General features: G+C 49.0%; 1 protein-coding gene across 3 annotated transcripts in view; it reads left to right on the top strand.

The window, feature by feature from the left end:
- Positions 1 to 26811, top strand: part of E4F1 (E4F transcription factor 1) — a 1100649-nt gene that overhangs the window by 1030052 nt on the left and 43786 nt on the right. For all 3 annotated transcript variants that reach the window (XM_069647347.1, XM_069647348.1, XM_069647349.1), the window contains one exon: positions 1877 to 1933. In XM_069647347.1, the coding sequence (XP_069503448.1) occupies positions 1877 to 1933 (57 nt within the window). The remainder of the gene's footprint in view (positions 1 to 1876; positions 1934 to 26811) is intronic.

The raw sequence follows: 26811 nt of genomic DNA on the forward strand, positions 1-26811 counted from the left end.
GGGGTTCATCACTCAGCATGGGACAGAAACCGCCATGCTGGACCTTAATTCCACCGTGGCCGGCATGGTGGATAATGGTCATCCCGCCCTGCTGATGCTTCTGGACCTTTCTCCGGCCTTTGATTTGGTGGACCACTCGCTCTTGGTAACACGCTTGGGGGAGGTTGCCCACTGCTCCCCTCTCGCCTCCCAGTGGAGTTCATAATTTCTTGGTCCCTGTAATGTTCGAGTGGCTGTTGGGGAAGAAAGCTTGGACCCAATTTTTCAAACATGTGGTGTCCCACAAGGGTCCTGTCTTTCTCCGACATTATTTAAGATCTACATCTGGCCACTTCTTGACATGCTGGACGCACTGGGGGCTTGGTATACAAACTACACTGATGATACCCAGGTTGTCCTCCTGTCGAGTGGGAATTATGAGCAGGACTCGGCTGCCATTAATACCATTTATAAAGCCATCCGGGCCTGGATGGCCGTCAACTGGCTTGCTCCTAACTGTAAAAAGAGCTCTTAATTGTGGCCTCAAAAGTCTGCTTGAGCAATCTAGATCCTGCCTATGCCAACTTCAGCATTGCTTCTAACATCATTCCAGTACTGAAGGTGAAGACGCTGGGGTTCATTCTCGATGATGAGCTATTTATGCAACCCCATTTCGGCTTAATTCACTCATCCTGTAGCCTGATCATAAAACGAATGAATTATATTCGCCCCTTTCTCTCCACCAACAACTGTATTTTGCTCGCCACCGCATTAGTCAACTCTAGACTTGACAATTGTAATAATCTCCTGGCAGGGACCTTACAAGCCAATATTCAAGTCCTGCAGGTTGCATAAAACAACGCGGTCCGAGCCAGACAGGGATTGCCCAAATGTGCCCACATCTCGGAGGCCAGAAGTTCACTCCATTGGTTACCTGTTTGACATAGGATCACCCATAAGATCCTGACCTTATCTTTCCAATGTCAAATAAAAGCGTGCCCAATCTATATCATTGACAGAGTGAAACCCAAGGTAGGCGGCAGAAAGCTTTGCTCTTCCACCTGCCCCACACTTCTCCAACCTAGGTATAAACTGGCACACTTTGGGGGTACCTCCTTCAATGTCCAAGCTCCTCTGCAATGGAATCTTCTTACAGGACATATATGTATGACTGAAAGCCTGGCTCTTTAAAAAAAAAAAAAAAAAGAAATACAGACGTTTCTCTTGAACCCGACTGAACTTAGCCTACTCCTTCCTTGCTGACTCCCCTTACTCCCCCCATTTGTTGTCTGTCTTTTTGTGCGCTCTGAGGCCCACTGGCGTGTGGCGCTTTATAAAAATTGAAATAAATAAATTAAATAAATTGTCTTGTGGTTTTCACCCATTTGGCAGTGGCTGGACCCTGACGTTAAGGATGTCAACCTGTTCTCTTCTTCCATGAAGCATATTGCCTCCTGCGTCAAATGTGTTGGTTTCACCCATTTTGAGGTGGATTTCCCTTCTGGATCACATAAGGAAGGCCTGTGGGTACTCTGGTATCATCCTTGGACCCTCTCTGGGGCTCGCATCACAGAGTCGGCCATAGTGTGCCCTTTGCGTATATATATAAATTGGCTATATGGAGTGCTCACTTTGTGATTTTTCTTGATTAGTCTAAGGTCATAAAATAGGCAATTCGATTTGTTTTTCTTCCCATTTCTGGTAAATAAAACGTGCACAAAACCCAAAAGACCAATTCAAATGAATTCTAAAATTAACTGTATTTAATTCCAGTTTGGGCACAGACCTTTTTTATGTATACATGCCACCACATCCCCTCTTGTAGATAACAGTTCCTCTGTATGAATGACAATGATGCTGACCAATCGAACATAACTTGTGTTTATTTTCAATCTAGGCATCTACTCATGAGACCAGTGAAACATCAGAGGACACTGAGGAATCAAGACGAAAGGTATTTTTTATATTCTTTAATTCTAACATTTATTTTTTTGGTGTTAGTAGGGTACCACATTATAATAGAATGAATCATTTCCGAATGCACAAAGAACATGGTCTTCATCGGAGCATATGAAAGGAATGTCCATAACATTTATGTACAGTATATATTTGTGGTTTAAGATGGCAAGAGAAATCCTGATAAATGTGATCTTAATCGTGTATTGGATCTGCTTTTTTCAGCAAAGAAAATTTAGTTCACTCTCGCTGTTGAAATGCTAATGTTTTGGTCTTAATTTGAGCTCTGTCTGACAGAATTCCTTTTGGGAATAGACAAAAGAAGGACCACGGAGCTCTGGGGATCAAGGGAAGCCACCCGCTCTGTGATGCAACCCCTAGTGTTTGAAAACGGAGGACCCCCCTACAGCATCTCCTGGCCTCACACAGGAACCTTATCTGGTGGTCCACTCACACCCTTATCAAGTCTCTGGCAACCCCTCGTTTGTGGGATGAAACCTAGCTCTGCAGACCCTATATAACCCCCATGAGGAGGAAAGAAGTGTATACAATAACATTACAGGGTATAGAAAATTGAGCCAGAGGGGAAAGAAAACAGTAAAAATCGATGCCTACAAGGTCTGCTGCTCCAACTAGTGCCTCTGGGTTCCCACCAGGCTTATCTCCCGAGTCCACAGCTAGAGCGGGTCTCTATGCCGAGCACTCATACATTGGAAAAAACATGCAAAGGATACAAAACCAGAGTCTGGCGACGATAGTTGACTACGGGAGAGCAATAGCTGACGCCAACTCCCGTACCACGCAGATTTGTTCGAGAACACAGACAGTGCCATGCAGTTCCTGAGGCTGAGCGGAAAAGATGGCCAGGCAACATCCTTTCGCAAACCTTGGGTCAAGTACCTTCTTATCGACAGCTAAGAAGGTACTTGATCCTAGGATGGCGAATGGAGTTTTTGGGCGCTTGCGCCACAGGATTAAGGACAGTGGTCAAATACAAATAGTGGATGATGCCAAATCCCTGGGTCAGGTATCGGGCATATGCCCATTGGAAGGAGATGGAAGCATTAGAGAATGATCTATCGCGGATAAAAGGACTAATGGGAAAATGCATCCACAAATCTGAACACTTACTCGGTCAGCAAATGTATAAAAAGAAGCAAAAGCCTCCTGACTTGGTGGCTGTCATGATGGCTTTCTAGAAGGAGAGAACGCAGTAGTAACTGATTCAGAACCCGCATTGGCCACCCCTAGATGTCCAACGAGTTAAAGAGAGATGGAGAAGGGTAGGTGGGGCTTTGGATGTTTAGCCAACTGTGGTGGGTCGGAAGAAGGGGTTAAACGAAAGGTGCTCATCCATGGTCATGAAGTCAAAAGAAAATATGTCCTTTGGCCAAACTACCCTATCAGGCCCTGCCACTAATGTTAACTAACTTAAATAAACCAAGGGAATGATTTGTCATTCCCTGGTCTCCCTTCCAGGTCATTCAATAGTCTGGAATGATACCATGTCTCTGTGTAACCGATGATCCGTGCGATCAACTCGTGTAGCTCCTCCAGAAAGTGTATCTTTTTCCTGCTTTCTGTGGTCCCCTTTTCCAAATGTCTTTTACAATGACTTTTCTTGCTATTCGGATAGTTATTTGCTGCATCTTTCCAGGCCTTTTCAGAAGCACTTGATAGAGGTTATTTTCTGCCCCTTTCTATACTTCTATTATCTGTTTTTAGACTTTGTGTCTTTCTTTCCTGGGTATCCCCCAGCTGTATTGATGCAGTCCCTTTCTTCTGGACCTTTGGACTCCTTGACTTTTGGTTTGGGTATCTCTCCACTTATTGCTCATTCAACAACTGTCTGTGCTCAGCCCTTCTCTTCTGGGCTTGTCGCTTCTAAAATGAGATCTTTCTTTATTTGATAACTTGTTTTAAATACTGGGACAAGTTCCATCTGATAACTATATCCTGCGGACCTCCCACTTGCTTGGAAAGGGCAGGTGGGTGGGCTCGGCTCTCACTCTAGACTGCTCTTTCTCGCTTCGCTTCTCATTCTCGGGTTCGTAGCATACTCCTTCCTTCTATAGCTACTGTTGCGAAAGGACCCTTGCTTCGTGTACAGGCAGTATCAGTGTTGTTCCTGAGGCGTGGTATATGCATGACTCTTCTCGATTCTGCATGCGTCCGTACTCTGGTGTCTTGCATTCACCTTCTTTCTCTCTCTCTCCAGAAGTCGCAGGCTCCGCGACTAATTTATGCTCTGCCTCCAACCGGCGAAATGATGTCGGGGGCTTCCCTGAACATCAGGCTTCTCTTCTCTCTTCCTCCTCGGCACAGGCATATATGCGTCTCGCATTAAAGAGACATTGTCCTTTTCTGGTGCCATTAGGGTTTGTCTTGCATTGCCTTCAGCCAAAGATAATGATTCCACATCCTGAGGCTTATCAACTAGTCCCATGTACAGAGGCGTAGCCAGGATTGTTCAACAAGTGGGGCCTGAAGCCATTGTAATTGGGCACACCCTAAGGAAAGCTCCCCCACAGATGGAAGGCAGGGTTTGTCCCCCCCCTCGCCCCACAGATTTTTTTGGGAAAAGCGTGCATTTTAGCAGAAAATGTTGGCTAGGATAATGACTCAAAAATTGGATGAGTTTTGTAGATCTAATGAGATAACACGTGGTAAGCTTTCCCAAACAGACTTTCATAAAACATCAAATTCATAGTTTAAAAATGATTAGATAAACATGATTTGTAAGTAGATAATATCTGTAAATCATCAGACTGTGGTTTTGTTTTTCCTGGGCAAATTAAATGTTGACGTCAGAATGCCCCGACAAGAACAGTATTTACATTTAACACAAACAACTCCCAGAAAGATCTACCGCCCACTACTGTACTATGAAAATTTCCTTTGGAGTGGACACTACAATGTCAGTGGCTACATAAATGATAGACTAGTTATATTGAGATTTTGCTATCAAAAAGGAAATCATGGATGTATGTGCATTTGGACACAGGTATACATTACATACAGTTCTACATTATAGCTGTATTAGAATAATGCATTGTGTGAAATATGCACAAATATAATAGAAAACTGATAACATTATTTTAACTAAATATTTGTATAGTTTTTAAAACGTCACAAACATGTGGTCTATTCTACATTTTTCACTTGAATAGCTTTCCATCCAAATGTTCACTTTCCTTTTATCATATCCATTTCTTTTCTTCTTTGACATTACCCAAACTTATAACGATGATTCCTGTCATTTTCCCACTACCTCCAACTCTAATATAGCATTCTGTCTTTAAGATACAACTTTACAAAAATCGGTGCAATTACTCTATTCATCCTTCAGTACATCCAACAACTCTCTGGACCCATCTTTCCTTCGCACACTACATCCTCTAATCCCATTTTCACATTCCCTTTATTCCTTCGCTACATCCTCCAACCCCTTTCACATTCCTAGCAGACAGAACAGAAACCGTATGGATAAAACCTTTCAAATCCACTCCACGAGTTAACGATTGTGGAATACCACAAGGATCCTCACTATCTCCACTATATTTCAACATCTACCAGACTCCGGTCATCAGAATCTTCAAAAAATACAACATTATATGTTACAACTACGCAGATGACACTCAGCTCATCTACAAAATCAAAGACACTGATGCCGACCATTCAACCCTAACCGACTGTCTAAAAGAAGTCTTCGACTGGATGGATGCCAACAACCTGAAAATCAACCCAGGAAAGACAGAAATCATGATCGTATCCAAAGACCAAGAGAATGAAACCACCATCCCATGGCCTACGGAAATGGGAAACGCACCAACACCATCGAAAGTAGTAAAAAAATCTGGGAGTCCTAATGGACAACAACCTAACCCTGGAGACACAAATAAATGCAACAGTGAAGAAATGCTTTTTCCTCCGGACGGCAAGAAGAATTCTACCTTTCCTCTACTTCGCGCAACACCATCGAAGGTAGTAAAAAATCTGGGAGTCCTAATGGACAACAACCTAACCCTGGAGACACAAATAAATGCAACAGTGAAGAAATGCTTTTTCCTCCTCCGGACGGCAAGAAGAATTCTACCTTTCCTCTCCTTCGCGCACAAAACACTCACATCGTCGCCCTAATCATGTCTAAAATAGACTATGCAAACAGCCTCTACCTCGGAATACCAGAATACCTCCTGAAGAAACTGCAACGGATCCAAAATGCAGCAGCACGACTACTCCTCAAACTATCCAGAAGAGACCACATCACTCCAGCCCTAAAAACACTACACTGGCTCCCAGTGAAACATTGCATCACCTTCAAAACAATGTGCATAACGCAAAGGGCAATCAGCGGACAAGGAGCAGAATTCCTACAAAAGAAAATAACAGTCTACAAACCAACGAGACACCTCCGATCAAGCAACGAAATCCGCCTGGAACTCAAACCATACTTTAAGAAAAAACTTGGAGGCACCTCCTTCTACCAGTTAGCCGCAAAAACCTGGAACAACATCCCAAAGGAAATAAGAAACACTGAAGATCACCTAAAATTCAGGAAATCACTAAAAACCTGGCTCTACAACACCACAGACTAAACCTGGAAACCGAAACTGGAAAAAAGGATAACTAAACCGAAAAGACACAGACATCCCTGACCCGGGAGAGTAAAGCCCACGGCAGCTGGATGGGTGACACCGGATAGACAGGAACACAGGCGGCACGCACAGAGACTGAGTCAACTAACCCAGACAATCCCACCAACACTTTCGCCCACCCCTTAATTTAATTACCGCCAGATACCATATTGGTGTGGAATTATCGAGATATTGGCCATCACCCCAATACCTGAGAGGTTGTCATTGGCAGGTGCACTGGCCACAGGAGTATGAATGGAGGATAAGGGGAGCTATAAGAGAGCATGTTAGAGGCGGGGGCTAGAGGAGTAAGGAACCTGTATGCCAGTCGGACCCAGATCAGGACAGAGCCGCAACAGGGGAGACTACGCAAGCCGAGCGCTTCAATTCAAGGTAGAGACGTAAACTAATCAACCCTACTAACAATTTCCCTTTCTGCATACACCCCTCAAACTCCAAACCAAACACAACCAAAACCTACAGCACAACAAACCGCACAAACTTCACTACATTGCAACAACAAAACAAAAAACACACATAGCCTTGCACAACAGTACACACCGACTACCGGCCGCAAACACCCCAGGCCCAGTCAACGGACCCACCGGGCTGAGGCCGCCAACAGCACATCACTGCTCTCTTGCACTTTTCCTGCTTCCTCCCACTAACTCAACCTCCCCTCCTCTTTCAGAGCCGCCAGAGCACCAAGGGACCACTCCGGTGGTGATATTGCGCGGTACAAATGTCCTTTAACATTCCTTCCTTCACTACATCCTCAAATCATCTTCATGTCCTTACTTCACTCTCTCCTCTAACCCTTTGAACACATTTCCATCCTTTAACCTTCTAAACAGTCTCTTTCCCTCAATGCATGCTTCAACCCCCTGTCCACATTCTGTCCTTCCTTCACTCAACCTCCAGCCACCTTTTCACATTCCCTTTCTTTCCTTCATCACATCCTCCAACCCCCTTTTCACAGTCCCTTTACTTCCTTCACTAAATCCTCCAACTCCATTCTCAGTCCCTATCCTTCCTTCACTACATCCTCCACCCACTTTTCACATGCCCTTTCCTTCCTTCACTACACCCGACAACCAACCCTCTTACACTCTGTCCTTCCTTCACTATTCCTCAACCCTCAGATTACATTTGTTTTTCTTCCTTCACTGTATTCATCAACCTGTTTACAAATCGATTCTCCCCTTTTTTGCTTTGAAGGTATCAACAATTGAATCAATGTTAACATCTAGGGTACTTCTAGGTTCCTTTTGCAAATTCTGCAAAATCACATGCTTAGCTTGTGTCAGTTCCACCTCACTTGGCAGAAAACCTAACACAGACTTGTATGTGTTGAGCAAAGGCTGAAGTGTAGTGACATCACGAAATTTGAAACTGGCAGGGGAACATGCTTTCACAGCCCCAAACAATTCACAATTTAAACTAGAAAATCTCCTTTATAGCTCATCAAGAATAATTTGACAAGTTCGAGAAACAAAGGATTCTACTAATGCAGAAAGGCTTACATTCTGTTTCACAACTCTTGAACTTCCCAAAGTAGACATAATAAGTGAGTCTTGAAGCTTTTTGGGAACAGTGCCAGAACGGCGTGGATGTTCATCTACCTGTAGTTCCGAGATGCTTATAGATGCAGCCATGTCCTTGGCCGCAGTAATGATATCTGCAACACAGCATAACAGGTCGAGATCTTTTGCCTGCTTCTCACTGGGAGTGAGGTCCTGTTTCCACCCTCCTAGCCATCTGTTGTTCTCCTGCACATGTGGAGTTTGTGCCTGGCTGCTGACCATTCCATTAGGTAGGTGCACTTTCTGTGCATTACTGCACCTCCTGGGAAATTATTGAACCTGAAAAATTGAAATTTGAAAAAAAAGAAGAAGAATAGAGGAAATGTGCATAATATTGTTGGAAAGGACTGTTTTTATTTGGCATTTTCATCGTGCAGCCATTTTTTGAGCTTTTTAATACCTGGAGCTGCATTGCTATTTTGAAAGCATTCGTTTTTTCCTACTATTGCTGCTTAATTGACAGTTTTTGGCCCTTCCAAGATGGCCACCATGGTTTTCTTTGTTGTGTAGGCAGGCTGTGCTGAATCACCTCTCCCTGTGCTGCACTCCCATTGGTTGCTGAGTGTTTTCTTCCATCCAATCATGGACCGGCAGGCTTCAGCTGGCCCTCTCAGCAAAGGCCCACTTCCAAGGCCCCTGTCTGCTCCCTGTCCGCTTCCGGAATGCTAATTGGGGTCCTCCCTGCACCTTAACCACAATGATGCTGCCACCTCACTCCTTTAAGATATTCTGACTGCCTTGACTTTGCCACCTCCAGAACTATGGGTTAGTTCCCTCCTTATGGACTCACTTCTACTGCCTTTGACTATCACTGTTCTTTCTGCTTGTTGCTCCAATGTTGTCATCCTGCTGCGCAGTGCTTCCTAAAACCCTTTGCTAACATCCGATTCCAAGACTGAAAAAGTCAAATCTTGCTGTTTTTGCTTTTTGCTAAAAAGTCAAATCTTGCTGTTTTTGCTTTGTGCTACAAAGTCATATCTTGCTGCCCATTGCGAAATTCTCTGTATTTTGCTTTTATTTGCTCACTGTTCTTAGAGAGGCACAGATCCACCCTACTGATGAGGTCCAACCAGACCGAAACACATGTCTGGGGTTTCTGTTGGTACTCTTGTTCAGAGGAGAATTGCCTAGCATTTCGGTGCTGGACTGCCCCAGGGCAGGACAAAGACTGATATGTTTGGGATATTTCTTCTCTGGGAAAGATAGTGAGCTAAAGACTCTGGGTAAGTCTCTCGTAACCAGGACTAATGTCTGGCAGAGGGACTCCCAGGACCCCCCTTGTTAATTTGCATATTCAAGTAACTTTGGGACTCACCCTAAGTTACTAGGGGAATCCAGACGTGGACCCCTTGCTTACTATTCTTAGAGAGGCACAGATCCACCCAATTGATGAGGTCCAACCAGACCGAAACACGTGTCTGGGGTTTCTGTTGGTACTCTTGTTCAGAGGAGAATTGCCTAGCATTTCGTTGCTGGACTGCCCCAGGGCAGGACAAAGACTAATATGTTTGGGATATTTCTTCTCTGTGAAAGATAGTGAGCTAAAGACTCTGGGTAAGTCTCTCGTAACCAGGACTAATGTCTGGCAGAGGGACTCCCAGGAACCCCCTTGTTAATCTGGGATCGTATCTCTCCAGCTCTGAAATCACTCCACTGGCTCCCAGTGGATGCAAGGATTAAATTCAAAACCCTCTGCATTGTCCACAAGGCTTTCTGGGGCCTGTGTCCAAAATACCTTCAGCTATCCCTCCACAAATACCTCCCCTCTCGAGCTCTTCGCTCCTCTACCTCCAACTCACTCAGGGTCAGTCGTTTTTCTAAGAAACGGGCTGGGGGTAGATATCTGTCTTCGGCTGGGGCCTCCCTGTGGAACAGCCTCCCTGCCACTCTAAAACTTGAGGAGAACCATCTCTGATTCCGGAAGCACCTCAAGACCTTCCTCTTTTCTTCTGCCTTCGCTCCCCCTCTTCCCTGCTGATCTGTTCTCTCTTGGCACCTTGCACCTGGCCACCCTCTGTCTTTTGGGCCCAGGTACCTGCCCATCCTGCCACCCTCACGCACTGCTTCCGGGCCACCCCTTGCACTGGGGTCTGTATCTGTACCCATACAGCCCCCCCCCTTGTTCTTCCTGCACTTATCAGACCTACCCTGTGTGCTGCCTTAAACCTATCACTTGCAAAATGCTGGCTGCATTACCACTGTTATGTTGCCTTTATTATTTATTTATTGTTATTTATCTGTTTCTCTTCTGCTTCGCACTTTCCACCTCTCACTTTTCCCCTCCCCCTCTCCCATGCACTTGCGCGTTCTCAATGTCACTGGGCCTAGTAAGATCGCTGTTTTGTTCTCCCCTGTTCCCCTCCCTTGCTTTGTCGTGCTCTGAAACACTTGTGTACGAGCGCGATAGAAATAAAATATCAATCAATCAACTGATCAGACGGACATCTTGTTATACACAAAATCTTTCTGCATACTACTAATGCACTAACAAAATGTAAGCTGGTTACTTGAACTAACATCCCTCTAGCAGTTACAGCCTGTATCTTATTTTCATCCTCCGCAATGTAATTCAGAGTAGATGTAATAGGTGTTAGCTTGTCACGCACTGCTAGATTACTGTCATACCTACAGGCCCATCGTGTATCACACAGTTGTTTCAATTCAGTTGTTTGCTTTATTAGGTTTAGTCTCCTTTGGTTCTCAAGGGAAAGGACATGAACAGTCGTTTGTGACATGAAAACATACAAGTTCGAGGGGATTGGGTCCTCCGACGTATTTCATATCTATGACAGGTTATGTCCACAGCTGTGCTGCTTCGGAAAATCTTTGACGTCTGCGTCCTGCGTCGATGACGTTGATGCACCGTCCCCGAGGACCTCCTCCGACGGCCGACGTCACCCGATGTGATAAGTAGGACGCACGACGCCCATAGCATCAGTTCCTTTTTTTTCCGCGAACGTGTTCGCTTCGTGAATCTCGGTACGCCTCGACTCGTTGGAGTTTGCTGTTTTCAATTCTCGGTTCGTTGAACCTGTTCGGTTTGTTGTGAAGACCTGTTCGTGGCGATGTCTTTCTCATCTTCAACCCCGCCTCCGGGCTTCAAGAACTGCGGGGACTGTGGGTCCAAGATGTCGGTCACAGACTCGCACGACGCCTGCCTCTGGTGCCTCGGGGAGGCCCACGATATGGACGACTGTGTCGACTGCCAGTCGCTCACGGCAAAGGCCTTGCGGGAACGCAAGAAGCAGCTGTCGGTAGGCCGGTGTCTAAGCCCCGGAAGTCGAGGTCTGCGGGGCTTTTGACGGATGACTCGAGGGGTAACTCTCCGCGTCATCGTCGGAAGTCCAGTGGGTCTCCTTCCAGGAGTCGGTCTCGCCACTCCTTCGCCTCTTCGAGCCATTCCCGGAAGCGCCGGCATAGGTCGCCTTCCCCGTCCTCTCCGAGGACTCCGCCCGTCGGCAGGTCGCTTATCCCACCATGCAAGCGACACCGGAGGAATGGGCTTCCTTCGGGAAGCAGATGCTAGTGATTCTTGAATCGCAGGGCACCGGTCCGTCCGCGCCTCCGAGTGGGGTCAGTCGGCACCGGTCGAGAGACACCGCCCGTACGCCTTCGGGCTCGGGTGGTCGGCACGGCTCGCGGGAGAGGTCCCGCTCGGACAAGGGTAGCCGTTCTCGCCATGCCCGTTCCAGGTCCCGGTCCTCGACGCGCTCGAGACCGCGTGATCCTGTGCCGTCTTCGAAGAAGACATCGACGCCGGTGGTGCCGAGGTCGTCGACGATTTCTCTCGAGGCTCTGCCTCTGAGGGGGTTGTCGGCGTCTAGGTCGTCGAGAGACACGCTCGGAGCTCCGGCTTCAAGGCCTGTGTCGACGCCGCCGATGCTGGCGGCGCTGCAGCTGTCGTCGACGCCGATTTGCTCGACGTCGACGCCTTTTCTGTCGATGCCGACTCGTTCGGCGCCCTCAACGCCTTTCGAGGCGGTGGTGTCGGAGGGGCCCCGTGGCACGGGGTTTGCCCCTAGAAAGGCTATGGCTAAGGTCAGGCACTGCTTTGGTCCACAGAGGTCTTCCTCTCTCCGCCTGGAGTACATTTCGGAGGGTGATGAAGGCTCTGATGGCGGCTTGGTTCCGGTTATGGTTCCCGATGAACTTATCTCGGGCCATAGCCAGTTTGATAACCTGCGGCAGTCGCTGCATGATGCCAGTGGACTGGACACCTCTCCGGAGGTGGAGTTTTGTAGGCCGGAGCCTGGCACTCATGCCGATTCTTCATATTGGCGCCTTATGTCTCGGGTAACCGAGTACTTGGGTTGGTCAGCTCCCCCAGGGGAGTTCGTTCAGGATGATCTCACGGACATCCTTGATCTCGGTCCACCCACTGACCCGGTTTTGCCTTTTCATATGGCTCTGCAGAGAAGGGTGGCGGCGGCTTGGACTGCTCCGGAGAGTCTCCCGGCAGTGGGCAAGTCTTTGTCGCGAAAATAACGTCCAGCCAGTAGCGACCCCTGCTACTTGTCTAGGCAACCAACTCCGGAGAGTTTGGTGGTGCAGGCGGCTACGGCCCCGGCAAAGCAGGCGTTGTATCCTACCATCCCTCCGGATAGGGACGACAAACGTTTTGATGGCTGGGCGAAGAAAGTGTTTTCTTCTGGGGATATGGCGCTTCAGGCGGCTAACTCCATATGTGCCTTGTCTCGTTTCACACACACACTGTGGAACTGTGTTGCATTAGCGGCTGAACATATTCCCGAAGGGGACGAACGGGATGGTTTCCTTGCTATGGTTCAGGATGGCAAGGATGCTATGTGTGAGGCCGTTCAGTCGGGTTTGGATTTGGCGGATTGTGTCAGCCGGAACATGGCGGCGAGCACCGTAATGCGCAGGTTTGCGTGGTTGCGGAAGTCTGGGTTCGCTCCTGATGTGCAGTCCCGGCTCCTCAACATGCCCTATGACGGTGAACACCTTTTTGGCAGCAAGGCTGACGAGAACCTTGAGAGGTTGCCGACCTCCAAAGCTGCAGCGAAGTCGTTGGGCGCTGCAGTTCGCCAACCTCCGCCTTTTCGTCCTAGGGGACAGCAATGGAGGGGAGGTTCCTTTCGCTATTACTCGTCCTTCAGTAAAGCGAGGGGAGCTAGCAGTCAAAGAGGCAGTTGCCTCTTTACTCTCAGGCAATGCCGCAGCCGCTACCACTCAGTCATGAGGCCAGGTCCCATGGTTCGCGGTTGGGGGAAGGCTGGCGCAGCATCTTGTAGAGTGCCAAGCCATTCTTCGGATGTGTGGGTTCTGGAGATCATAACCCACGGCTACTGTCTTCCTTTTCGGCAGAGGCCTCACGACAATCCACCAGGGAACCTCTCTTTTGAAGTGTCCGGATCCGCTCCTTGCGCAGGAAATTCAAGCCCTGCTGGCGAAAGGCGCCATAGAACTGGTGCCAGTAGCGGAGAGGAACAAGGGATGGTATTCCCCTTATTTTTTTATTTCAAAGAAAGACGGGGGATTGAGACCCATCATGGACTTGCGCGGTTTGAGCAAACTCCTCAGGAAGGACAAGTTCAAGATGGTGACTCTTTCTCAAGTCCTCCAGGCCTTTCAACTTCAGGACTGGTTGGTGTCTCTCGACCTCAAGGATGCTTACTTCCATGTGCCGATCCATCCCAAGCACAAGAAGTACCTGAGGTTTGCGGTTGGCGACTCGCACTTTCAGTTTCGGGACCTGCCGTTCGGATTGACCTCCACCCGGAGGGTTTTCACCAAGCTCATGGTGGTGGTGGTGGCAGCGCATCTCAGGAAAGGGGGGAGTCACGTCTACCCCTACCTGGACGATTGGTTGATCAGGGGGAGCTCTCCCGAGCAAGTCCTGGATCATCTGTCCGTCACCTGCCACTCCCTTCACAGGCTGGGCTTCTCCCTCAATTTAAAGAAGTCCCGTTTGACACCAACGCAGCGGCTCCACTACATCGGAGCAGTGCTCGACACGTCCCTGGCGCAGTGTTTTCCTCCTCAGGTGAGGGCTCTTCACATTCAGCAGATGGTGCACAAGTTTCAGTTTGCCCAGAATCTCCCAGCATCCGAGTTCTTGAGACTGCTCGGCCTCATGGCATCCTGCATTCTTCTGGTGCCAGAGGCTCGTCTACGGATGAGATCTTTGCAGTGGGCACTCAAGCTCCAGTGGTCTCAGTCCTCCGGCAGGCTGTCGGACCTTGTTCAGGTGCCGTCCTCGGTAGCCCGGGACCTTCTGTGGTGGGCCGTCGAGGGCAATCTGATGAAGGGGGCCCCATTTTGGCTGCCCTGGCTGGAGGTGACTATCATGACGGACGCATCCCTCACGGGATGGGGAGTTCATGCCAACGAGTTGACAGTCAGCGGTCGTTGGTCTCCGTCGGAGTCCAGACTCCATATCAATCTGTTGGAGCTGAGGGCCGTCAGGCTAGCCCTGAAGGCTTTTCTGCCGACTGTGCGCGGAAAGAGTGTCCTGATTCTAACGGACAACACGGTGGCCATGCACTACCTCAACAAAAAGGGAGGGGGCAGGGTCACTTCCGCTGTGCAGGGAGGCGATGCAGCTCGAGTTCTGGGCCATCCAGCAGGAAGTTTCGATCTCGGCGGTTCATCTCACGAGTGGGAGCTGGCTCAGGAGATTCTCCTGGAGATCTTTGCCCTTTGGGGGACCCCTCAAGTGGATCTCTTCGCCTCCAGTGTCAACCGGAAGTGCGAAAGGTTTTGCTCGCCGGAATTTCCTCCAAAAGGACCCTTAGGAGACGCGTTCGTGGTGGAATGGTCGTTCCCACTTCTGTACGCGTTTCCTCCAGTCCCTGTCATCCCGCAAGTGCTGCGGAGGTTACGGAGGTTCGGTTCCCGGATGATCCTCATTGCTCCGGCGTGGGCCCAGAGGACATGGTACCCGGACCTTCTAGACTTGTCCATCTGCCCTCCACGTCGTCTTCCCTACCGAGACGATCTGCTCTCACGGGAGGGGGGTCAGGTTCTCCATCCAGAGGTCAGATCCCTCAATCTTCACGCTTGGCTTCTGAAAGGTTGAGGTATAAGGATTGGGACCTCCTTGAAGACGTGATGGAGGTGTTGCTCTCGGCCAGGCGGCCGGCAACAAAGTCTCTGTACCGTTGCCGTTGGAGAAAGTTCTGCGACTGGTGCTGAGTTCAGAATGTGGATCCTTTTGAATGTGACATTCCCATGGTTTTGTCTTTTTTGCTTTCTTTGGCCCACAGGGGCTTGCCAGTGGGGACCATTAAAGGTTACCTGGCGGCGCTGTCCATATTTAAGCGCTCGTCTGAAGAGTGTTCCTATTTTAAGATTCCTTTAATTTCGCAGTTTTTGAAAGGGCTCACTAATGTGTTCCCTCCGTCACCTTTTTTGGTGCCAGGTTGGGATTTGAACCTGTTCTTAAGTTTCTTATGGGTGCTCAGTTTGAGCCTTTACATTCTTGCCCTTTGAGGCTGTTGACTCTGAAAACTGTGTTTTTGGTTGCGGTTACTTCCGCTCGCAGAGTGAGTGAGTTACAGGCACTTTCAATTAAGCCTCCCTTCACTGTGTTTCATAAGAACATGGTTGTCCTTAGAGTTCGTCCTTCTTTTCTTCCGAAGGTGGTTTCGGAATTTCATTTGAGCCAGAAGGTTGTTCTTCCGGCGTTCTATCCTCCTCCACATCTGGTAAGGAAGAGGAGAGGCTCCATAAACTTGATCCTCAGAGAGTGTTGAGCTTTTATATTTCGCGCATGTCCCGGGTCAGAGTGGACAATCAACTTTTCATTGGTTACGCTGGAAAGCGTTTGAGACAAGCTGTGACGAAACAGACTTTGTCTCGTTGGATTATTTTAGCTATCTCCGAGTGTTACCGCTTGGCGGGTAAGGACCCTCCGGCTGGCTTTCGGGCCCATTCTATCAGAGGAGTGGCTGCGTCTACTGCTCTGCAGAGGGGAGTTCCTATTCGTCACATCTGTGATGCAGCCACCTGGGCTTCAGTACATACTTTTGTACGTCACTATTCCCTCGATTCCATCAGAGGGCAAGATCTGGCCTTTGGCAAGGCAGTTCTCTATTCCGCAATTTGATTGTGCATGCTAAATTTGTATTCTAAATTCTTTCCCACCTCCTTGCTTGGTACTGCTTTGGGAGTCAGTCATAGATATGGAATACGTCGGAGGACCCAATCCCCTCGAAGAACAAGTTACTTTCTTACCTGGTAACGTTCTTTCGATGGGATGGTCCGACGACGTATTCCATATGGCTCCCTCCCTGCCTTCCCCGCTGCAGAATTGCTTTTGCGATTGCAGCTTGCGTTCCACAAGGCCTTGTGTGTCTGACTGGCAGAAAACTGGTGGCACGCGTTCTGGGAAAAAACTATAACTGAGGCTATGGGCGTCGTGCGTCCTACTTATCACATCGGGTGACGTCGGCCGTCGGAGGAGGTCCTCGGGGACGGCTCATCGACGCAGGACGCAGACGCCAAAGATTTTCCGAAGCAACACAGCTGTGGACATTACCTGTCATAGATATGGAATACGTCGTCGGACCATCCCATCGAAAGAACGTTACCAGGTAAGAAAGTAACTTGTTCTTCTCAAGAATAGCAAAAAAATCATGTAATGTGCTAACTGTTTTGCAGCATTCTACTAATACCAAATTAAGGTGATGTGCACAGCAATGAATATAAAGGGCTGTAGGGTACTTTTTGTGCAGTAATGTCTGTACCCCAGAACATTTACCACTCATGACACTTGCACCATCGTAACATTGGCAGATACACTTGTGCGTATTTAGACCCATCTTATTTACAATTACATTTTTTATTGCAAGTCGCCCGATTTTTGGCATCTAGATTGGTAGCCTGGGTGAACCCTACAAATCCATCAAAAAGTTCACCACATGCATGTACCGGAGCACAAAGCTAACCTGCTCGTTTTTGCTTTAATCTTTTGCCTTATCAACAATTAATGAAAGGCAAGTGGTGGCCTGTATCTGTTGTCTTATTCTATTAATTACATCATCAGCCAAGTCTGAATTTAAGTCTTGTGCAAAAGAATGCAATGTCAAAAAAGTGCCCATATTCACATTAGATGCATTACTGTTACCTTCAAGATCATCACTGCGTTCATTAGTTTTACTTAAACTTTCAAGGTGCCCTCGGAGGGGAAGATCCTGCTGTGCACAGAGCAAAAGGATTTTGCAGACCACCTTCAAATAGGTGCAATTCTTTTCCTTGATTTGGGCAGACACCTGACAACAAATTAAAAAAGAAAAATCTTTCAATACTGAGGCTATGCTCTGCCAGAGGCATTGAGCCTGCTAATGATAGATACACTGATTTGGTGCAGTACCGAAACACAAATGTTTTCAAGATCAGTATACAGACACTTATTTCTTTAAATATAAATGACTAATATAGATTCTAGAGTAATTTTACTGGGCCGGTACTCTGGGGACAATTAAAAAATATATAGTAAAACTGAATTCACTTTTTAATTTGAATGTGATCTGTATTTAGGTAAATAATATTTTTCAGGCAGAAATTAACTGCTTTTGCAGAAAGAAAGTAGGAAACTGCTACTACTCAAGGTAATACAAGTCCTGGGTAAACAAATTCACCAACAAATCATTAATTCTCCAGCATGGGGTCTGACATGGATTCACATGCTCATGAATATTCCCCGTCGTCAGGCCGGGAATCCTCGGTAAAGAAAAAATCAGTATCAGTTTTGTTTCTGATCTGTCTTTCTTAGTAGTAACCAATCACTGATCTCTAGGTCATACTGCCCCCAGCCAATGATTGCCCTCTACCTAAGCCCCTCCCCTGGCAGCCATCCTCAGATTTTTACCGGATGTTCAAGTGTTGGGAGTCCTCGTGTGTTAGCTCTCGAGCTTTTACTGCGTTTTCATGCTTTTTTAGGAGATATTTCTCATTTTTTCGGTTAATCGAGCCTCAAGCTCCACCGTTTCTACTTTCGATAACGGGGACCCATTTTGGAATTCTTCTACGCCCCTCAAGGGTGAAGTTTTCATCGAGTTACGCTTCTTGGAGGATTCCAGAAGATCTGTGGCCTACCTCAACGGACATGGCCCAGGACAAGGGAAGCTCGATGCCCGGATCCAAGCTGTTCAGGAGCTGCCCAGGATGCGGATTGCAAAATGTTTTCAAGGAGGACAAGCACTCGAGATGTCTCTACTGCCTTCATGAGGACAAGACGCACGTGGAGAAGGACTGTGCGTTCTGCAAGAACCTGTCGGAACGGACCAAGCAAGATCGTCGTTCCCGCCTCGCCGCATGGCTGGAGAAGGGCACAGTAGGTGAGAAGGCGAAGAAAAAGTCTAAGCGGTCTTCTAAGTCCTGTGAGGGCGCCCCGGCGATGGGGGCCCAACAGAAGGCCAAGCACTGCGAGTCTGCGGGCACCGGGAGCGCAGAAAGGTTGGGCTCCTCGGCTGCCAGGCAGGGCGTGACTTCCCCGGCACGATCAACCACGAGCCAGCGCTCTGGTTCGGGGAAGAGGAAGTCCGAGAACCCGGGTAAGCTTCTGGAGAGGCCCCGGTCGATCTCGAAGGGTGCCAAGGGGGAACGAGGCGATGACCCTCCCCCCCCAAGCGAAGGCCCAGGACGCACCTAAGGCGGTGAGGGCCTTGATCCACCCGGTAAAGGCCTCTATCGAGGTTGTCGCAGCGGCCCTGGCGAAGCCGGCAGAGGCTACGCCAGTGGAGGCGGCCTCGGGGCCCAGACTTTCCCTGCCTCCGCGGAGGGAATCCTCTTTCCAGACCATCGTTAAGACCCCCGTGAAGACCCCGGCGTAAAAAGAGGGGGGGCGGTGGCCATTACGGACTCGGATTCAGACTCCGAAGTGGATCCGGTGGAAGCCGTGAAAGGCCTCAATGAGAGGTTCGAGAAGGTTCGATCCCAGGGGACGGTCCCCGCTGATGTGATCGAAGATAGCGACGACGAGGGCCCAGTGGAGCAGCCATCCCGTCCGTCGCAGCCATTACCCGAGCCCCAGGATAGCTCGGCGGCCATTTTGTTGGCGATCAAATCCTTATGTACTGAGATAAGGACGAGGTTACCACGGACCCCGACGGAGGATCCAGAACCAGGCCCATCGGAAAGCCCTCCGAACAAGCAGAGGAGAGTCGACCCCGCTCTGCCCTTCATGCCCGCAAGGCCTGTGGACCCCTCTTCCCCCTCGCCAGACCCTCAGGGAGGATACGGCGACGGACGACGGCGGCGATGACACAACGGACATCCCGTCATCACCCCCCCAACCCCCTCGGGCCTCTCCGCCCGACGAAATTGGCTCTTTTCACGCCATGATAGCCAGGGCATCCGAGCTCTTCCAGCTCTGCCCTGAGGAACAGAAAAAGGAAGGTTTCCTTTACCAACGTCGAGAGGCCAAGAGAAAGACTTTCCTCGCTGTGCCGTTGCTCGACATCTGGGACGAGGGGCTGGGTATCCTCAAGAACCCTTCCAAAGAGGGACAGGTACGAGAAGAAGTACTGGGTCCCTGATGCTGCCCCCTTGTGCCTCAGGGCCCAGCCCACGCCAGACTCTGTCGTCTCGGCAGTGGCCAAGAAGAAAGCAGCGGGTGCGGCGGCTTCAACTTCCACTTCCCCGCCGGACAGCGAGTGCAAGAAGTTGGACTCCATGGGACGACGAGTCATCTCGTCGGCGGCGATGATTAAGGCGGCCAATGCCTTAGCGATTGTGGCCCGTTACGACAGGGAGCTTTGATTCAAGATAGCTCCACTGCTAGACTTCCTACCGGACAACAAGAGGGCGGAGGCCCTACAGATTCTGCAGGAAAGACAGGTGGCGTCGGATCACGCCATAACGTTGGCAACGGACATTGCCGATACCGGATTTCACCAACTGGGCAACGGGGTTTGCCTCCGACGACGAGGATGGCTCAAGGCAACGGACTTTCGCCAGGACGTCCAGACCAGAGTGTTGGACAAGCCGTTCAACGGCAACAACCTTTTTGGAAAGACAGTGGATGAGTCCCTCTAGGCCATCAAGACATATACTGAAACAGCCCGTGCCTTAGGAGTCCTTCAGCAACGGCGGCTCTTTCGGAACTCTGGAGGCAGACAGGGAGCCTCCAAGGGATCCAGCGGCGGCTCTTCTACTTACCGCAGGCGGCCCGCTCCTCCCGCTCCTCGTCCCAGGAGGCCTACATAGGCCGCGGCAAGCATGGAGGGTCTCGCCGCCGTCGGCAAGGAGGCCAAGGCCTCTTCCAAGTAGGACTGAACCGGCCGTAGCGTCGGGCCCCCACCGAAGCACCCCGGTGGGAGGCCGGCTGACGAAGTTCGTCAGCGTGTGGGAGTCCATCTCCACTGACCGTTGGGTGCTGGACACCCTGGCCCGCGGACACTTGCTGGAATTTCAAAAGAAGTGTCCTCGCATTCCTCTCGTGGCCAGGAAGGAGAATCACGTCCCTCAACTGCTGTTGGAGGTAAGGGTGATGCTCAAGAAGGGTGTCATCGAGCTCATCCCCAAGAGGCTCTGGGGCTCCGGAGTATACTCAAGATACTTCCTCATCAGAAAGAAGACAGGCGGTTGGCGCCCCATCCTGGACCTGCGTCGGTTGAACAGGTACATCAAGGCACAGAAATTCAGGATGGTCACCCTCCAGCACGTGCTGGGACAGCTGGAGGAGGGCAACTTCCTATCGTCACTGGACCTGGAGGATGCTTACTTCCACATCCCCATTCTAAAAGGACACCAAGTTCCTCAGATTCGTTGTCCAGGGGCGTCACTACCAATTCAGAGCCCTGCCGTTCGGATTAAAGTCGGCACCCAGGGTGTTCACCAAGTGCCTCGCACCTGTGGCGGCGCAGCTGCACTTGCAAGGGATCCACGTCTACCCCTACCTGGGCGACTGGCTAATCTGTGCAAGGTCAAGAGAACTCGCCATCGAACACACAGCGAGGTCTGTCCGCCTGCTCACGGAGCTGGGATTCGCCATCAACTACCCCAAATCCCAACTGGTCCCGTCGCAGGTGGCACTGTTTCTGGGAGCGAAGCTCGATACAGTGAAGAGGCTGGCATCCCCGTCGGAAGAAAGGACTAAGGCCATTTTGGGCAAGGTGCAGCGCCTGTTAGCCACGGATGAGGCCAGAGTGAGGTCCATCAAGTCCCTCCTCGGGATGATGTCCTCATGCATCTACCTTGTGCCCCTTTGCAGACTTCGGATGCGTCTGCTACAAGAGTTCCTCAACGCCTGCTGGATTCAAGCAGCGGGCAGCTTCGAAGACAGGATCCCGCTCGACGAGGAGTTCCGTCGGGCGATTCTATGGTGGGGTACCCGGGCGCACCTCGCGGCAGGCATGGGCTTTCAGGCCCCGGCGTATCAGGAGATGGTAACGACGGACGCCTCCCTCGAGGGATTGGGGAGCCCACACCGGAGATCTCCACGCAAGAGGACTCTGGCTCCCGGAGGAGAGGTCTCTTTACATCAACATCCTGAAGCTACGAGCCGTGTTCTGGGCGCTCAAATCGTTCCTTCCGTCCCTCAAGGACAAAGTGGTGAGGATCTTCACCGACAACATCACCACAATGTTCTACATCCGGAAGCAGGGAGGCACCAGATCCCCAGCCCTATCCAAGGAGGCCCAGGATCTGTGGCACTGGGCCGTCGCCCAGGGGATGTTTCTGGTTCCCTTCCACCTGGCAGGAATAAAAAACACCATTGCTGACTCACTCAGCAGGGAGCTGCGCTCGTGCCACGAGTGGGAACTACGCCAGGACCAGGTGGATCGGCTCTTTCAACGGTGAGGCAAACCCCAGATCGACCTGTTCGCGACGGCGACGAACTCCAAGTGCCAGAGGTTCGCCAGCAGGTTCGCACAACCGAGGAGCATGGGCGATGCATTCTCGTTCCCTTGGGACGGCCTGTTCCTGTACGCGTTCCCTCCGTTGCTGCTCCGTCTCATCAACCAGCTCAAGAGGTCCAGGTGCAGGATGATCCTCGTCGCACTGGCGTGGCCGAGGCAGATCTGGTTCTTGGACCTTCTGGCCTTGTCGGCGCCCCCACCTATCAAGCTGATGACGGACGCAGATCTTCTCTCCAGAGAAGGATGCGCCATTCTCCATCACGACCCGGAGTCGCTGAACTTGCAGGCTTGGCTCCTGCAGCGCTAGAGTTTGGAGGATACGATATCCCGGCTGACTGCAGAGAGGTTCTTGCAAAAGCCAGGGCGTCCTCAACTCTCAAATGCTATGGACATAAGTGGAAGAGGTCCTCTGTCTGGTGCTGTGCACAGAAGATTAACCCTCTATGGATTACGGCCCCTTAAGTATTGCCGTACCTACTGCTGGCCAGAGCTGGACTGGCTCACGCCTCCATCAAGATACATCTGGCTGCCATTTCCCGATACAATAGAACTACAGGACGGGCATGCTTGTGGTCTCATCGCCTGGTGAAGGAATTTATGAAGGGACTATTCCGATCGTTCCCGCCGGTGAAAGCTCCTGCCCTGGCGTGGGAGCTCAACGTGGTGCTGACCAGGCTCATGGGGGCCCCATTCGAGCCTATGCATTCGGCGCCGTTGAAGTTCCTGTCGTGGAAGACCGCATTCCTTGTGGCCATCACCTCCGCACGACGAGTGGGAGAGATCCAGGCCCTATCTTGCAAGCCTCCATACTTGACTTTTCACGACACAAGGGTGGTCCTGAGGACGCACCCCTCCTTTATGCCCAAGGTGCCGTCGGACTTCCACCTCAACGAGCCCTTGGTGTTACCAGTTTTCTTCCCGTCGCCTTCGTCTCCAGCCGAGAGGACTTTGTACTCGCTGGATGTGGCTAGAGCGCTGAAGTTCTACGTGGACCACACGAAGAGTTTACGGAAGACATCACAGCTGTTTGTGAACTTTGGACCTGTGAATCAAGGGAAGGCTCTCTCGAAAGCTTCCATTTCCAGATGGCTCTCCGGCTGCATCATGCACTGTCACCGGTTGGCAAACCGACCGCTGCCCGGCCGTCCGAGAGCCCATTCGACCAGAGCGATCGCTGCTACCACAGCGTTCCTGTCTGGTGTGCCCCTGCTGGACATCTGCAGGGCTGCTACGTGGAGGTCGACGCACACCTTCACAAGATTCTACTGCGTCGATCGGGACTCCAGAGAGGAGTCCAGGGTCGGCCAGGCAGTGCTGCGCAACCTGTTCGCTTAAGGTGAGCCTGGTGAGGAGGTAAGAGATGCTTAATGTTGAGTTGTTGTATTGCTTAATGTTGAGCCTGTTGCCACCTCCCGTGGTTGTGCATGTGTATACTGCTATGTATTTTTATATTCATGGGCATATGAATCCATGCCAGACCCCATGCTGGAGAAGGAACAAGTTACTTACCTGTAACTTTTGTTCTCCAGCATGGGTCTGGCATGGATTCACATGCAAACCCTCCCTCCTTCCCCTCTGCGGCTCTTCACTTGGTCATACTGCCACTTTATGTGCTACCAAATCTGAGGATGGCTGCCAGGGGAGGGGCTTAGGTAGAGGGCAGTCATTGGCTGGGGGCAGTATGACCCAGAGATCAGTGATTGGTTACTACTAAGAAAGACAGATCAGAAACGAAACTGATACTGATTTTTTCTTTACCGAGGATTCCCGGCCTGATGACGGGGAATATTCATGAGCATGTGAATCCATGCCAGACCCATGCTGGAGAACAACAGTTACAGGTAAGTAACTTGTTCCATACCACAACTGTGGATGGTAGTTTAGAAATGTGCACTGCATATGTATAGGAACTGCTTCTAGGCACTTAACTACACATCTCAGTGTTGAAAGGGAGAGATATGCATTTTTTTGATTTGAAGAGCAAGTTTTGAGGGATTTTCTGAAGGGCCTGAGGTTCAGAGCAGGATTCCCAGATGGACGAGGGGAACAGCCTCCCAATGGGATGAAAAATTATTCATGCTGGGGTGGGTGGAGGTTGGGCTGTAACAACTGTTAGATACCATTACCCCTGATTTGCCCCCTGGCATTGCATAGGGGTAGAACTCAGGAGAGTTCTTATAACAATTATTACAGCCCTTTTGATTACAACATTCTGGTATCAGAGAAGTACATTTCTTGTTATGGTTATTGAAGTACAGATTAAAGAATAAAGCAAGTATACAAAAAAGTGCCTACTTTATCTATGAGGTCATCAGTCCCCGTCCTGTTTGTGTGGTTGTCGCGCTAGTCTTTCCACCGGATCATTGAATGTATGTGTGCTGGACTGTTGGCATGTCTGTGAAATCCACCACTGGAACCACTTGCATGTTTCCAGTCACAGTACCCACGTAGCAGAGGTTGGAATATGATAAAATATCAAAAGACATTATTCCCTTCTGTCCACCCAATCTGGGTTTCTATTGTCAGTGCACTGCATGGTGCCACAGTCTACGGTCTGTAGATTGTATGACAATTCTAAATGCATCACAGCATTACTTTTGGACCATAGGTAAAGCAATGATAATGATGAATAACAAATTGTAAAATTAAATTGGATTCACTGTTTTCTTTGAAGTCATCCCACTCTTGAATTTTATTATTTACAGCTCAGTGACTACACGTACTCTACATCTTCAATTCCTTCTTTGACTGCTGACTTAATTGTAAACATTCAGCTTACAAAGAAATTTAATGCACATTACTAGAAATCTAAAACCTCTTAACTTTTACCTTTAAAAGCCAAGTGCAGACTGCTCATTAGCTCGCCATCTCAGACAGTAAGTAAGGATAATTTCTCCATGAATTTTAGTAAATTTTGCCCATCCAACAAAGGTTGTCATAACTCACAACGCAGAATGTAGGTATAGTTTCTTATCACATATTCTGATGTGTTACCTAACTGTCATAAGATGTAAACAAACACCAACATCAATAAAAGGGGATTTGAATGTTGTATCAGCCAAACCATTACTGCCAAAATTTCGGCAGGAAAAGCAGTAAGCAGAGTCCATTTTCTTAGAGTACTCCAACCATCTAGTATTGGGGTACCATGCTTCTTGGAAGGACCTGGATTTTCCACCTATTACCGTGATTGGAAACTTTATCCGTGGTTGAAATGGTTGCTCAAATATGGATCCCAAATCATTAGGAAACTGTCTAACTAATGCTGCACTTCCTATCACACATGGATGTCTAATAACGTCACAGTGTACATCTGATGGAACTGGTGAACATTCAGCCAGTTCTGTACTGCAGCTAGGTCTATCGGGTCGATTAGAACTGTGGTGATCATCACTAAAAACAGACGTATGCAGATCTGCAGCTTCGTTGGCGGTAACTGAACTACAGCTTGGTCTAGTTAAGAAATCAGCTAGCTTCCTCTGTCGCTTCATGTCTGAAACCTAATCACTAACAGATTAACACAAATATATAATTAATGGCATAATTAGGATGTATATTAAAAGAAATGGCAACAGATAGTAATAGTACAAAGTCACAATAAAAGCACGTCATTGCATTGTAAACACACATTATATTGCACTATAAAAAATATACAAGAAATATAGTGTGAATCATTCTCTTAAGTGGTGCAAGGCCTAGATTTCCAGTGCCAATATATTGCCCACAATTAGTGGGAGCTAATGTAGAGGATTTCAAATCTGTTCATTTGTATGATCCCTACCAAAATGTTCTTTGATTATATGCCAAGTACCAATTAGCTTACGTTGGTGCTATTTGTTGTCCTCTTCTTTCTCACAGGTCCCCTCATGAGTAATTTGAAGGCTGGTTTAAGATGTATGGATGCTCCTGGTGGATGGTGGACCCCAATTCCCCCAGTCTTCTTCCCGGGGCAGCTGTGTGGTTCATAGATAATAATGGAGATGCTTCCTAATGAAAACTGCAATGGATTATTTCTTTGGGATTATCGTTGTGTGCCTAACATGAATCCCACCTTGAATGTCTTTACCCCCCCCCCAAACCTACTCCCTACCCCACATTAAAGAATAATGTAAAACATGTTGTGGGTAAGCGAACACCCTGAGGTCTGTCGTTTTCCAGCAAAATCACATTTAAAGTGACACAATGTCTTTAATGAGGTCTACTTCTGCCAATGACAGAGCTTTGACCTCCAATGAATTCATAATTTTTGCAGATCTCGCAGACCAGAAGTGTGTATATAAAGCCGTGCTGTCACATCTCCGAAACAAAATGAATTAAGTCAGGGCTCTAGTCCTAAAAATTGAGGAACTCTGATGCACGCATTGCGACATGACGTCACAGGAAATGAACACATCCTAAAATTGAATTAGATATGGTAAATTATATTCCACTTAAATTGCATAGACCAAATACATATTTGCCAAGAAAAACTGATTTCTTATTACTCTGCTGACTAACTATGAAAGGAATGCACTTTTAACATCTAATAAACTTCCCCAAAGCACGTTCTGTATTGCAGGATGGCAATATAAAACATTTTAGGGGTCAGTGCTGAGCAATTCATGTGGTCTTGTGGCGAAGGGTCTCACCTTCCAGATGCACGACCAGGGTTTAAAAGCAAGTGCAGGATTAAAAAAATATATACACAATAGGGAGGGCATCCGCCCTTTCAGAAAAGTGGGTAGACGCCTTTCACCCACATGGTCCCTCGACTTGCGCCCTGATTTAAATGCTTTGGGGTCAGGCACATAAGTTATTGGTGGGGCTTGGATGAAAATATGCTAATTTCTT

The sequence above is a fragment of the Ambystoma mexicanum genome, chromosome 2q, assembly GCF_040938575.1.
Source record: "Ambystoma mexicanum isolate Mex_15411 chromosome 2q, UKY_AmexF1_1, whole genome shotgun sequence".
Taxonomy (NCBI): Eukaryota; Metazoa; Chordata; class Amphibia; order Caudata; family Ambystomatidae; genus Ambystoma; species Ambystoma mexicanum.